Raw genomic sequence first — 14,101 nt, forward strand, 5'->3', positions numbered from 1 at the left:
GGTGATAACAATCGGTAAGTTTTTTTATGTGGTTCAATGATCAATTTCAGTGAACAAAGACTGCAATGTGGTATAAAAATTGATAAAACTGGATAAAAAGTTAATTTAAAAGCAGCACTGTAGGCCTTGTTACAGATTGTTAAGCAAATGTTTATTTTAAATATACATTTTCAACACACTACCTAAAATGTACATCATCTGATAATATGCAGTAAAGTGAATGTGTTACCTGTAAGACTATACTACAAATATATTAATAGAGTACCACAACCATACAGAATGACTTGCAGGACAAAATGCAAAAAGGTTCTGACAAATGCAGTTACATACATCAAGCACTGAGATAACTATAGAAAAAATCCATGTTCCTACACAGAATTCAAAAGTTTGCAGCAAAGTCTGGAAAAATAAAACAAAAAAGTCTACAATACTGATGTTCTCACCTTTATTGGGCAGTCAAATATCTCATGTAATCCTTCTCTTGAATAAAGACCAAACACTTGCACCTGTAAAACAGAGGATACTTAACTATAAAATTTCATTTTAGACATTCAAAAATAAATGGTTAGAATGTTTTATGTAATGCATAAAAATTATAAATGCAATAATAATAATTTAGTCCTAATAATTCTAACCTGTTCGAATAATAAAACTGATATTTGTCAATATTTCAATAGCTTTAGGTTCTCAAGCTGTTGTAAATGTACTCCCAGATAAGAGATGCTTCAATGCATTACATATAACTCAAAATAACATAAAATTTAGTATTCGTAATTAGTATTAGAAAATAATAATACATATTCAAAATTAAATTAGAGGGGCTAGTTTTAAAACATTTAAATTCACAAGGAGTGGCTTAGTATAAATTTACTGAGAATGGGGGGGTACACTGCTTATAAGAAGTATCTTTAATGTGAGTCTATATTTATTCAACACTTTAGGGGTATATGTTGAAACAAATAGTAAAGAACCCTGGTTAATATAAGTCACAGTGACTAAAAGGAGTTTTCAGATTACAGATTGATTTTATGCTTGCTTTTACTACACATTTGTCGTTACTACCTTCCTCCTGTGGCTTTTAACCATGTATTTACATCATGAGTAAGATGTGATTACTTCCGATATGAAGAGATATGACACTAAGCTGCACTTTGAACACAGGTGTTGTATCCCAGGGTTACACAACTACTCTTCAACTATTCCTACTTTTCCTTTGGCTCTTTATACACCAGGTGTTTTATATTGTGTGTGTGTATTTTATTAAATAATAAAAAACTGAAGAGTTCACTGAAGTGTGTGACTTTTGGAAGAACAATAGGGGATGTACTTATAAGGCACTCATTTTCAAAGCTTAAGCAGTCAAACCTTTGGACACAATCTTCTCTGCAAATCATTGGTCTAGATTTGTGTTGTTCTAGCCTTCATGTATTTCATATGTAACATGCACATCCTCTGACACTTCTACCCTCTGCATTCATACCTCTGCTTTCTGCCACCTGCAGCCAAACATCTTTTACGGTTTAATGCAAAAACAGGAGATGTGAATATGAGTGGACAGGTAACTGTGCTGCGACTTATAGCAACCAATCAGTTTCTAAATGTATCTACAGTGTAGAATAAAGTAAAGCAAACAATTTATTTGGTTACTATATGTTATAGCACCTTTAGAACAGTGACCTCTGTAAATGGTTTCCATAAAAATTTCCCATTATATGTGTATTTTGACGCTAACCATCCATATACAGAAGAAGTGACATGGAAACACTGTGCACAGTGAGCACTCTTCACAATAAATGGTCAAATCAGGCCATGCTCACTTCGTCACCCATGGCACCAACATGTTTATATGTCGTTACCTACATTATTAACTGTTCCTCAGATGCAACAAATGTGTGTTAAACTGGGGCAAATGTAGGAATCTCTTACAGGTTGATTTTCCCAAATTAAATCGATCAAAATTGCTAGAAGCTGCCTTAAGGAAATATGACTTGTCTCTAATCTGTTAAACAATTATTTTATTTCAAATTCATGCAATGGAACAATTTTCAGGAATTGAAAAAATTGGATTTCAGCTATCTCTGAGCTTTTTCCATTCATTTCAATAGCATATTGAAATTGTGCTTTGAGTGTATATGTTACTTATAGAATCCACATTGTTTTTATGGGTTCATTTATTTCAAATCAGGAAAAATCCGCAGTTCATTTTGCATGGCCAGCATAATAAATGGCTAGCATGTCCCTTCCTTCCACCCAATTTCTTACCAGCTCAAACATTGGACAGCCTGAGCTTATTTAAACTATAAAAGGAAGACCACAAGTATGGGGGTCACCTGCCATAATGAAAACTGGCCCCAAACTGGTCAAACCCAGGCTTGTGCCTATAAGGTGGATGGCGGTGACCATATTTAGTTAAAAAAAAAGTAAAGAAAACAGTAAGAGGAATGATTTCACACTAGGAGAAATAGGACTATTCTCATTAATAAATATTGGGTGTTAACCCATATCTTACATAGAGGGGTGCTCATCCAACATATTCAATTAGAAACAGCAAAGAACCAGAGCTGGAAAGAGAAAAAAAAAGCACTCCAGTCCACTAAAAAATAAAATATAAATTTTGATTGATTCATTAAAAATGTTTATTGTTGTAACCCTACCAGACAAAAGAATGGTGAAATATTAAGAATACATATTATATAGTGAGATTTCACAAAAACACAATTTCCAAAGGTGATAATATGGACTAGAGTGCTCTTTTTCTCTCTCTCTTTCCAGCTCTGGTTCTTTGCTGCTTCTAAAAAAAAAAAAAAGTAAACAAAAACAGGATTTAAATATAAAACATACTACATGAATAAAAAGCTCCCCTCAAACGCTTGTTCACCACTTTAACATAAAATAAAACTTCTGTTATGGTTCACTGTGATGGAAATGGGGGAAAAAACAACATAATAATCCCCATATAAAATTCCACCTGTTCCACCAGCACTGACCACTACAAAATGATCAAAGCCAGGATTTCCCAAAGATTCACCACCAGCTGATCCCAAGGAGCCAGAATGGGAGATCACTTATAATTTGTTGGTGGTGAATCCCTGAGTCCCTGTTTTGGTCATTTTGCAGCCGTCAGCTCTACTGGGGAAGTGGCTCTTTTCTTATGATCTTTCAGGGTTTTCCCCTCCATTTGCATTACGAGGAACCAAAACAGAGGATTTAATTTTATATTTAGTGTTGAACAAAGGTTTGAGGGTGCCTTTTATTCAATTAAAATGTACTGGATCAGGAGAGCCTATTTTACTGGGATCACTTTCATGGATATTTTGTCACTCGAGGGGTATATTTATTAAATTGCCGGTTTGAAAAAGTGGAGATGCTGCCTATAGCAACCAATCCGATTCTAGTTATCATTTATATAGTACATTCTACAAAATGATAGCTAGAATCTGATTGGCTGCTATAGTCAACATCTCCACTTTTCCAAGGCTGCAGTTTAGTAAATATACCTGCAAGGGGTCTAAGATCTTGAATATTTCACAGCTGGTTGGAAATTGCCCCAGCATTTATACTCTGGGAGGACTGTACAGTGTTACCTGGACCCTATGCATGTCATCTCCCTGTTGTCCTCATAATTAACTCAAGCTGGTTGAGGATTTTGGGGGTAGGGGGGTGTAACACTGCCATTTTTTGTTCACCAAAGTTTTTCTCATCTATTTCAGTGGGCCCATTCATTTTAATACTTTACATGCATTTATGAATTTTTTATTTATTTTTTTTCATTTCTCTGGTTTTGAGGTAATATGAAATATTTCAAAACTTTGAAAGCATTTTGGGGATTTTCAAAGCAATTTTTCAAAAAGTGTCTCTTAACACTAAGAAATCAGTAATTGCAGTGAATTTGTAATGTCTGATCATCTTTTGTGGGAGGTTGAGAAACATGTTGCTTTACAGCTCACTTCCTTGACAAGCACATTACAGTGTATCTTTAATGGAGACTTTTTGCAGATATTAATGACTATCCACAGAATTTTAAATACTGTCTCTAGTTTAGCCACTATTTACAAAAAAAATACAATATTACATACATTTGGACAAAGATACATTTTGCAGTTGAGGAACTGTTGTCCAATGCAACAATAAATTGTTTCTCAGTTGTTTTAATATATAAGTGTTCAAGGTCTCTGCCATCAAAATAAATGGACAACAAAAACTTTCATTCATTTTAAGAGCAATAACCTGACATTAATACCTGTTTTTTGTTTGCTGGCTGATAATGGCAACCATCTGAGTTATGTCACTTTCAGTAATAGTTTTAATGAAAAAAAAAGCCTCAACAGGACTGGACATTTAGCTTTTGGAAAGAAAACAAACAAGGACATATGTGCCATGTTTGCACAAGCTGTGAAAAGTTTGCTGCATAGAGGAGGGCAGTGTAATGCAATGCTTCAACTATCAGCACAAATTAGCTGCATTTATATTTTGTTAAACTGCTGGACCACTCATTTGTCCTACATTATGAAGGATTTCTGAATCATTTTCCAAAATTAGTCACCAACATAACAGATCTAGAAATATGTTTGCATAGAGTCTTGAAAACCGAATACACTTGTTCTGTAACTACATCTCGTGATATATTTATTTGAGTGTAATGGAAAAGAAAGAAGTAGATTAAGCAAAGTGGAAGTCAAAAATTAAAGTTGCATGAAAACTTGCAGCTGTGCAATTATCTACACCACACAAAAGTAAATTCTATTTTTTACATAAGATATGAAAAAACTTTTCTATGCTTTTTAAAGTTCTGTCTTTCAAACATTGAAAGCACTTTTAATATTGTGCCCATGCCTCAAGGATTGAGTACAGAGTTCTGCCCCCTTAGATTGACCATAGCTGCCAAAAGACCCTTTAGCCTCTGTTCTGCTAATCAGCTCAGCACAACACTGGCCTCACTGCTGTAGCTGAGGGCCACAAGAGCTGCTGATAAGCCCATTAGTTATATTAATAAAGTACAACATTCGGCACAGAGAATTTATACTACTTTGCGTCCGAGACTCTACAAACTCCAGATGCTACTACACCAATGACATAATTTGCACTATTAACCTTCAAATTCGTAAATGACCCTTATTGTCCTTCCGCCAGTAGAGCTGTGATTTTGAAAATATCAATAGAAAAACCCACATTCACACGCCCACATATGGCAATGCTATTTAGTTAGTAGTGCCGGAATAGTATAGAATGTTAAGGTATGCAAGAACATTCCTCTATATCCAGTATGTATCCTCCAAAAATTTTTATTATATTTCCACACTGCAGAATATATAACATATCCGTTTCATTTTACAGAATTATGGCCAAAAGTCAGCTAAAAATAAATGTTATTGCTGCACTGTCCCCAATAGTTGTTCTATATAGTAATTGCCCAGCCCTAATAAAGCACTAAGCAGCAATATTTGTTTCCCATAGCACTGCACTAATATAAATACTTATGTTGATTTGGTAATAATGCCTTCACGTCTTGCAGCAGAAACATGGAATTAAGTACTGGGTCTCTCCTATTGCAGAACTTTCTATCTTAAATTAAGCCACTTATAATGGATTTAAGAGCATTATAATGCATATGAAAGTTATCAAGAGAAAAGTATGTTAGGGACATGGGTGGAGAAGCTGAGAGCTAGTTTTACATACTGTTAAAAGGTTGTAAAACTGCATTACTGCATACCTCCCAGCTATCCCATTTCAGCGGGACAATATCGATTTTGGGGCTCTGTTCCCGCTGTCCCTTCTGGGGACATATTTGTCCCGTGGGTGGGAAAGTCGGGGGACGGGAAATTTCTAATAGGCTGCCCAAAACTTTACAGTGCTAGACAGCCCTCTGGGGACTTGGCCACACCCCAAGATGTGTCCACACACCCTAACGTGACGTGGCCACTTCCCCTGTCCCTCTGCCGGTGGCTGAAATGTTGGGAGGTATGTTACTGGTGAGATCTGATTTGTTTATATACCAAATGCATTCACCCATATTCATGAAAACCAAAGTCTATCCTTTCACTAGGGACTATGAGTTATATGGTAGTTGGATTTTCTTTAGCATACAGGCCAACTGATGCAAATTCCCAAGGACTGCTAATTTTACATATGTTTTATGTAATTCTTATCTATCTCAATACTCTGAACTTTGTAAATTAATACTAACTGAAAGTGACTTTTTGAAATGCAAAAAAGTAGAACATAAATAAATTCAGTAAATATGACATGATGAAGATTTTAGTCCTCGGTGTCACACGTGACAGCTTAGGTAAAGCAGCTCTGTGGCAAGATAACCCCGGAACTATCGTAGTATGTCAAATATGCATACATGAAGCCCACAAAATGACTGTCTCCAGCTAAGGTACACTTTAAAATAATTAGGGATAAGAAGGTGCATATGGTTACCAGCTATGGACATGTAGAAATAATAAATACACAATATATGTATCTTGAACTTCTATTTAAATAACTTTCCGCTTACAGAAGATAACATGGGGAAAAGGATAAAACATGCAAGTTTTTAGTACATTGCCCCTAACGTCCTACCAGTACCTCCTATTTATTTGTACACATACACACACTGGAAATATAATGGTGCCTTCTTATAAGTGGAAAATCAATCATTAAATCCCTGACATGTCAGAGCCCCACATTCCCCTGAAGCACTGATAATTGTTAGCTATATAGCATCCATGATAAATGCTCTCCAGTTGCAAAGGTAGACACCATTTTTTTGGAATTGGACTGTACATATATTGATTTTACATCTATTTAATGTGGCTGTCGCAGGATACTTTAATAGGCTGATAAAGTACAATTGCTCACCAAAAGTCTCAATAATTCAAGGGAAACACACATAAGTGTTTGCTACTGTCTTAATGTGAGACAGAGAACCTCAAGTCCACAGAAATCCAATTTTGCAGATTTATAACAGAAGAGGCACAAGTCTACATTGTGAAGAGGTAGGGAGCTCGGCAGTGAGATGCAGGGGGATAACTTGGCAATGGCTCAAACTAGCTGTAACCCCTCTGTCCTGCCTTACTATTTTTTTTCTATAGCTGTTAATCAACTTAATACAAATAACAATATTGACATTCTTGTAATTACTTTTTCCTGGGGCACATTTGTGGAAAAATATACTTGGCTGTAATCAGAAGAATTTTAGAGTGAGGCCAGCAAAGTCTGATAATAATAGGGATATGAATTGAGGGCAGCCTCTCACTACATTTCACTCCTCATCACAATTTGGAAGGCTGAGAGGTCAACTGAATGGTGCTTCAGAAGCAATAAATACACATGTGTATGAGTAATGTCACAGGAGACTCAGAAAGTAGCTGAAGTATATTGCAGCCATTATATGATAGACTTTTTTTTTCCTACCATGAAAATGCAGTTCAGTAAGGTGTTTTAAATCACTGGTTGTGTTCAATATTGCTATGAAAATAATGACTAAAATGTGTTAAAACTGTATTTAGTTTTTTTCATTATTATTACAAGTAACTAATTTCTGCAAAATATTCTGTCTGTTTCTGTCAGGCTTCAGCTATGTCACAGCATATTATTGATGATGCATGTTTTCTAACTGCAATTTGCAGCTGCTAACATAACTTCATGTCAACCACAATCCTAGCAATATTAACTGCCACTGTTCTGCTACGGCAAAGCTTCATTTATAATATGCAAAAGACGATGATATATTCATTACAGCAAGGATTTTAGGCATATGCACAGGTCAATCCTGTTTAGGTGCACTTCATAGGAGTGCATGTTATTTAATTAGGAACTAGTGGTATTACTGTATGTTCATAAGCACTCATAAAATGTGCTATATAACTCGTGCGCCATAACTTAATTTGAAATTCTAGAGGTATTTTCATATCCAAAAGAATGGTCACAAATAGTTTTCCACTTTCTTTCAATAAATTACTGAACTATAACATTTATTAACTATGTGGGGCATATTCAATTCTTCTGAATCCCCGCAGCGTTAAAACTATTACCGTTATTACGGTAATAGTAAGCTGGATTTCAGCTCGCAGCTCCGAGCCGCGAGCTGAAATCCAGCGAGAAAACTACTGTAATAACTGTATTTACGCGCACTATTATCGTAATAACGGTAATTGTGCGCGCGCCGTGAGATTTTTGCCGTTTCCACCAAAAATTGAATATGCCCCTGTGTGTCTGATGTGGTTAAAGTTTGGACATGGTTTCCTGAGTTCCTCATGTTAAGTTGAAATTCATGAAAGAAAAAAAAAAACAATAAAACAGCCACTCAATGTCAATGGACTTTGGTTTATTAAGCTACTTTTATATTGTACTTTTGGTAGAATAACAAATACCTTGCCATCCTCTGCACAGATGCCCACATGCTCCCCGCTTTCATCCAGGCTAATCTGATTGATCTTCACAGTGCTCTGTAAAACAGAAACATTTGTTGTAATCAAAAGGCACATTTACAAAATAAACTATATGCTGAAATTTCGAAGTAAAACAGGAGTGGGGAGGCATCTCTAACATGAACACAAGATGTAAGAAATGGCTTTTGGCTCGCAATTACTACCATTTCTTCAACAGATTGGATTCTCACTTTTTTCCATTGTCTGCAAAAATCTATTTTTTGCAGACTACTGACGGGGACAAGCACCATTTTGTGGGATGACAATATTTAAGAGAAACACAAACTGTTCACTAGGTACATTCTACTTCGTGCTTCAATGATGTCCCTAGTTTCTAGCGAATTGATATTGGCTCAGCCGAAAAAACGCCTCCATCATTAAATAAATCAACAGGTAATATTTAATGCCACAAAATGGTTAAAAAAAACACAAAAAAAAACTATGGGATTAGATGTATAGCCCATTTTCTGATGGAGAAACTTCTGCAACACCAATAAATTTAAGAAAATTAATCCCACACATGAACCTGCCTGGTGGAGAAGGTGTGGACACAGGGGAATTTCTTATGTGTTTCATCCCCAAAAATATTTCTTTATTGGGATAAGGTGCACAAACTTAAATTTTCTGTCCATATAACCAATATCCAAAGATCTGCTGATATTCCTTCTTTCTTACTACCCTCAGAATTTATCCAACCACTGTATGAAGGTGATCAAACATATACTAGCAGCGGAAAAATGGTTATTAAAAAACTCATTGAAAATAGCAGACCCTCGTTTTCTATCGTCTCTTAAAATCTGAATTTGGAATGTCACATGCATGGAAAAGATCACATACTATCTCCAAGACATATCAGACCTCTGTACCAAGGAAAGGGCTCCATGTGTTTCCCAAGAACAACAAATATGCCCATCCTTTACTTAAAAATAGTATTATTATGCTTTATTTCTACCTCGCACCCATTCAATCCTAAATAAAATCCGGTTATATAAATAATCCAGACCATATAAACCTATTTATTAATGGCATGTGCTTCTATACTTTACACTTGTGTCCGTTCAAAAATAAAAAGCGAAAAAAATGAAAACAAGAAAAACAACAGCGGAACGGTAACAGAAGTGAGCACTATGACAATATAATTTTTGTGAATAGAAAACAAGACTTTTGGCAGCAGATAAGGATTAACAGATCTTTAGCCAGCTCATTAGTCTCATTATCTATGCTTGCAATACTTTCTCATTTAGAACCGTCTAGTGACAAATATAGCATAGTAACAAATATACATAAACTATATTATGGTACTTGTCTCTACCGATATTTTTTTCAGAAATGAGCATTGATCATTTCATTAGCTCAGAATTTTCACCTTCAGAGCATTGCATTTTATTCAGATACTTCTTGTTCCAAATATACTTCCTTCTTGAACTTCTGCTATCTGTTCACTGGAAAAGTAAAAACTATTGCAGTTGTATAGTGCAGTACACAATGAAATGTACTGCCTCAACTTTACTTATTCTCTCAACTGCAGATTATAATTTATTACTTTTGCCTCACTGGATTACTATATTTTCTAATAAGTATATGTAACCTACCCACCACCAACCACCACAGTGAAGCATCCATGTTGTGTGCTGAACTAGCATGCAAACTAGGAACCAGTGGCATCAATGAGGGACCGTGTGACTTTTATAAATGATAATAATGAAGTCTGACATATTCATGAGACACAGTGCCGCCAAGCAAATTGATAGGCTATATTCTCACAAATATTTGTTCAGCCCTCAAAATTGAGGCATCCATTTTGTGCAGATGACAACGCCACTTTAAAGTGGGCCTGTCACTTTGTTATTTATGTAATACTGCATTATGGCACTATGCTGTATAAATATGTGGAGCTTCTCTTTTTCCCCTGCAGTTCTATTTTACAGTTCCAGGTTTGTAAAGATTCCTATCTTGATTCTCAAACTCTTTGAGGGTGCTTTTGAGGTAGTTTCCACTCGCATTCTGCTCAAACATGTTGCTAAATGAGTTAAATAATGCTTGTGATGTCCTGTTTACTCAGAATATCATCCAGACATTGATCACTGAACACCACCATATTTATCTGAATCGCAAATCCGAATCTCTGTTCATAGTCCAGTTAGCAGACACACATTAAGTTTTACTTTATCTCTTTCACCTGTTTACATATCATATAAAAAAAAAAAAAAATAGACATGGGAAAGTTTTAGAGAAATTTAGTCCACTTTAAATGAATGAAATTGTAAAATGGATGCAAGTCAGTATATATTACATGTATGAATTAATGAGGTATTAAAATAAGGGTTTTCATTTGTACAGTTTAGTTCAAGTTTAACTTACATTTTCCATAGATATTCAAATACATGCTCTAATCTGATCTGAAATGGTACAATGGAACGTTATGGAACACAAGCCTTAAAATGTCTTTTGTATGGCAGGGAGGTCAAAGAAGTGGAAAATAATGAAGTTAGAAACTATTCCCTAGTCTACTTAATATTTTTCAGTCTACCAATCGAAAAACCTTTAACATGGAAGATAGTTTCAGAGTAAAACTTAGTCACTGCATTCAGCAATTTTCCTCCTAAGGCATAATTAGAGCTGGAATTTGATTCCAAGGATAAACCTAGAGGCAAACTTTGTGGTTGTATTAATGAATAAAGACGTTAAGGCTGCAAGTCTGTGCTCTAAATGTAATACTCTGGACCTTTAGCACACTAAAATTTATAGTATTACCATTAGAATACAAAAAAGTTTTTACAGTCTAAACTGCCATATAGCCTTTTATCTGCCTTTTATTTTACCCAGGTTTGAGCATTTTATTGCCAAATTATTTGTCACCTAAAACTTTCCATTCTAATTTTACTGATGGTAAGGGACTGATCAACCAATAAGCTGATCTGGCTGCAGCTGTGGGAGCTGGGACCTGGGGGGTACAGCAATGGCAGCATTTAATACATTTTTACAATTTTTATTATTTGTTCTGCGCTCCCGGAGCCGTCCCGTGTACCGACTCCATGCTGCCAGGTTCCTCCCCCCTTCTCCTCCCTAGCTGTCGGGCAGGATGTCATCATCACGTCCTGACAATATCAGTGAGGAGCTGCAGTGAGAGGAACTGACTTCCAGAAGAAGAAAAGAAGACAGGTAAGTAAAGATCTGTGTTTATGCAGGGGCATAGTGTAATAAGGGGGACAGAGTGTGCTGCAAGGGGAGGGGGGGGCAGAGTGTGGGTGTGTAATGTTTGAGGGTTTGTAATGTTTGCACATTTTCAAAACAGAACCCTAAGTTGCCAGAGGACAGCTAAACAACAACAAAGCTGCAAGAACAAACAAGAACTAACAGAAAGAATAGGTAAGATAAACTGTCTAAATTTGTTTGGTGAATAATACTCCTGAATTTTCCTTTAATGATTTGAGGGGTGGGGGGGAGGGGGGGGGGGCGCTATGGGTGTATTAGCCTAGGGTGGCCAGAACCCTTAATCAGGCCCTGCTGATGGTTCTTGAAATGTTCTATTAAAATTATATTTTCATTTCACTAAATGCTGATTCCCGCTTTTGTAAGGATAAGCGGCAGAATATTAAAAAGAGGAGGGGGCATTCGGTGCCATAGAGGATGGAAGGTGATTGATTGTGAGCACCTCACAACCAGTCCTACACTGTCCCTCTATTGCAATATAATCCCACTCCTGTTATCGAACTTCTGCTGCAGATTCCTGTCAGACTCGGGGATAAACTCTGACCAACCCCTATTAAAGGGACATTCAATCTATAGTTGATCGATTATATATTAACATTTATTTACATTGTGTCAGAAAATTTAGTAGCGCTTTACAATTTGGAACAAACATAGTAATAAAATGAGTGTGTATTAACAGACTGACAAAGAAGTAAAAGGGCTCTGTTCACATACTTACTATCTATCGGACTATATGAGTTTGATACACGAGGTTAAGTGCCACCAATTTCACAGTGGTCCAGCCGAATTTGATGGATCATTTTACATATGCTGTTGGTGCCCAGTTAGGGGGATAAAGGGATGATTGTAACATGAACGGTCACGAACTTTAGATGGAAAAGTCATGGTCTCTTTCTTGTGAAGTCTTTCATAACTACTGAAGAATAAAATTAAGCACAGCATTGTTGAGTCTTTATTACTAAGGCTTGGAGGTGTTGCCACAATATTCCCTGAGGGGCACTCTGATTTATTATGTAATACACATAATTGCCTGACCTCTCAGAATATTGGAAGACCTCCCAGGAAGGTAGTATTACCTCCTGGATACCTGCTGTGCCTCTGAACTGCCACCTTGCGGATGTGATGACAAAATGTCACCAATTCAATGCAAGCTTGCCATCTTCCCTTCAGTCCTTCTACACAAACATCCAACTGGTGGTGCTAGAAGCAAACCTGGGCACACTTGATACGCCCCATGGGCAGGGCAGGGCACTCAGCGGTTGAGGAGATGGTTTCATAATCTTCCTGAAATGATTTTTCAAAAGTATGCAAGTATGAATTAGAGTTGTCAGAAGTAAATATTTCCTACAACCTTCATTACAAAACTCAATGTTTGCAAACAATACTGAGATAACTCAGAAATGTTTTGGACGAAAGGTTCTTTTGACTCATTAAATAAAAAATTGTTATCCATAAAAAAATACATTTTGGGAAAAATAGATGAAGCATTTGGATAAATAAAAATAAAAAAAAACACCTTGTCAACAGTTATGCATGGGGGAGCATCTATTAGACTTTGGCACAGGAAATATTGTCTGGGTGAAAACAAACAAAAATGGATTTAACTAAATGTTAACAAATCCTAGAAGCTAATGTCCTAGAATCTGTGAAGGTATTCAAGCTGAAAGTTGCTGGATATTTCAGCAAAACAGCGACAGAAGACGAACCTCAAAATCAACCATGAATTAATTACAGGAATAGAAGGACACTTAGCTGGCTCCAAGAAATGTTTAAAAGCTGTGATTTCTGCCAAAAGGAGGTGTTACCAGTTAAGTGCTAAACTGATAAGGTGCCCAAATATTTCACATGCCAATTTTTATATGTTAAATTCAGGCGATAAATAGTAGCTGTGCAATAAAATGTGCATAGCTAAGTCATGTTTAAGTTTGTACCCTGCAGTTAACTTATTTTCATTTAGAGTCAGTGAAACATGCAATGTGTAAATGTAAATATATATATATATATATATATATATATATATATATATATATATATATATATATATATATATATATATATATATATATATATATATATATATATATATATATATATATATATATCTCCATTCAACCCTGCACCATTGCTTATTTATTTTATTTATCAAACTTAATGACAAGAAAGTCAAACGTATAACAAATCCACCTTGTGCAATATTCAATTACCTAATGTAAAACGCTGAAAATAAATACACTTAGTATAGATTCTGTCAGCTCTTCAATTAGGAATAAATTTAAGACTTGTTGAGGAGGCCTCTTTTAATTGTGTTCTTTTGTGGCAACTTCATCTCCCTGGAGTATCATCACCATTCTTCTTATATTATCCATCCCCCAATGGTGAACTTGAGAAATCAATCCACTAATGTATAATTTGTAAAGCTTCCCTTACTAACAAATGGATAATTGATTCCTTCACAAATGCTGCATCCCAGCGGA

General features: G+C 35.8%; 1 protein-coding gene across 1 annotated transcript in view; it reads right to left on the minus strand.

The window, feature by feature from the left end:
• The window catches only part of VPS41 (VPS41 subunit of HOPS complex), a 199,865-nt gene that overhangs the window by 104,472 nt on the left and 81,292 nt on the right, over positions 1 to 14,101 (minus strand). The window contains exons 5-6 of the mRNA XM_075212579.1: positions 8,358 to 8,432; positions 444 to 506 (exon numbers count right to left, since the gene is read on the minus strand). Of these exons, the coding sequence (XP_075068680.1) occupies positions 444 to 506; positions 8,358 to 8,432 (138 nt within the window). The remainder of the gene's footprint in view (positions 1 to 443; positions 507 to 8,357; positions 8,433 to 14,101) is intronic.

Source organism: Mixophyes fleayi, chromosome 5 (genome assembly GCF_038048845.1).
Source record: "Mixophyes fleayi isolate aMixFle1 chromosome 5, aMixFle1.hap1, whole genome shotgun sequence".
In the NCBI taxonomy this organism is placed as follows: Eukaryota; Metazoa; Chordata; class Amphibia; order Anura; family Limnodynastidae; genus Mixophyes; species Mixophyes fleayi.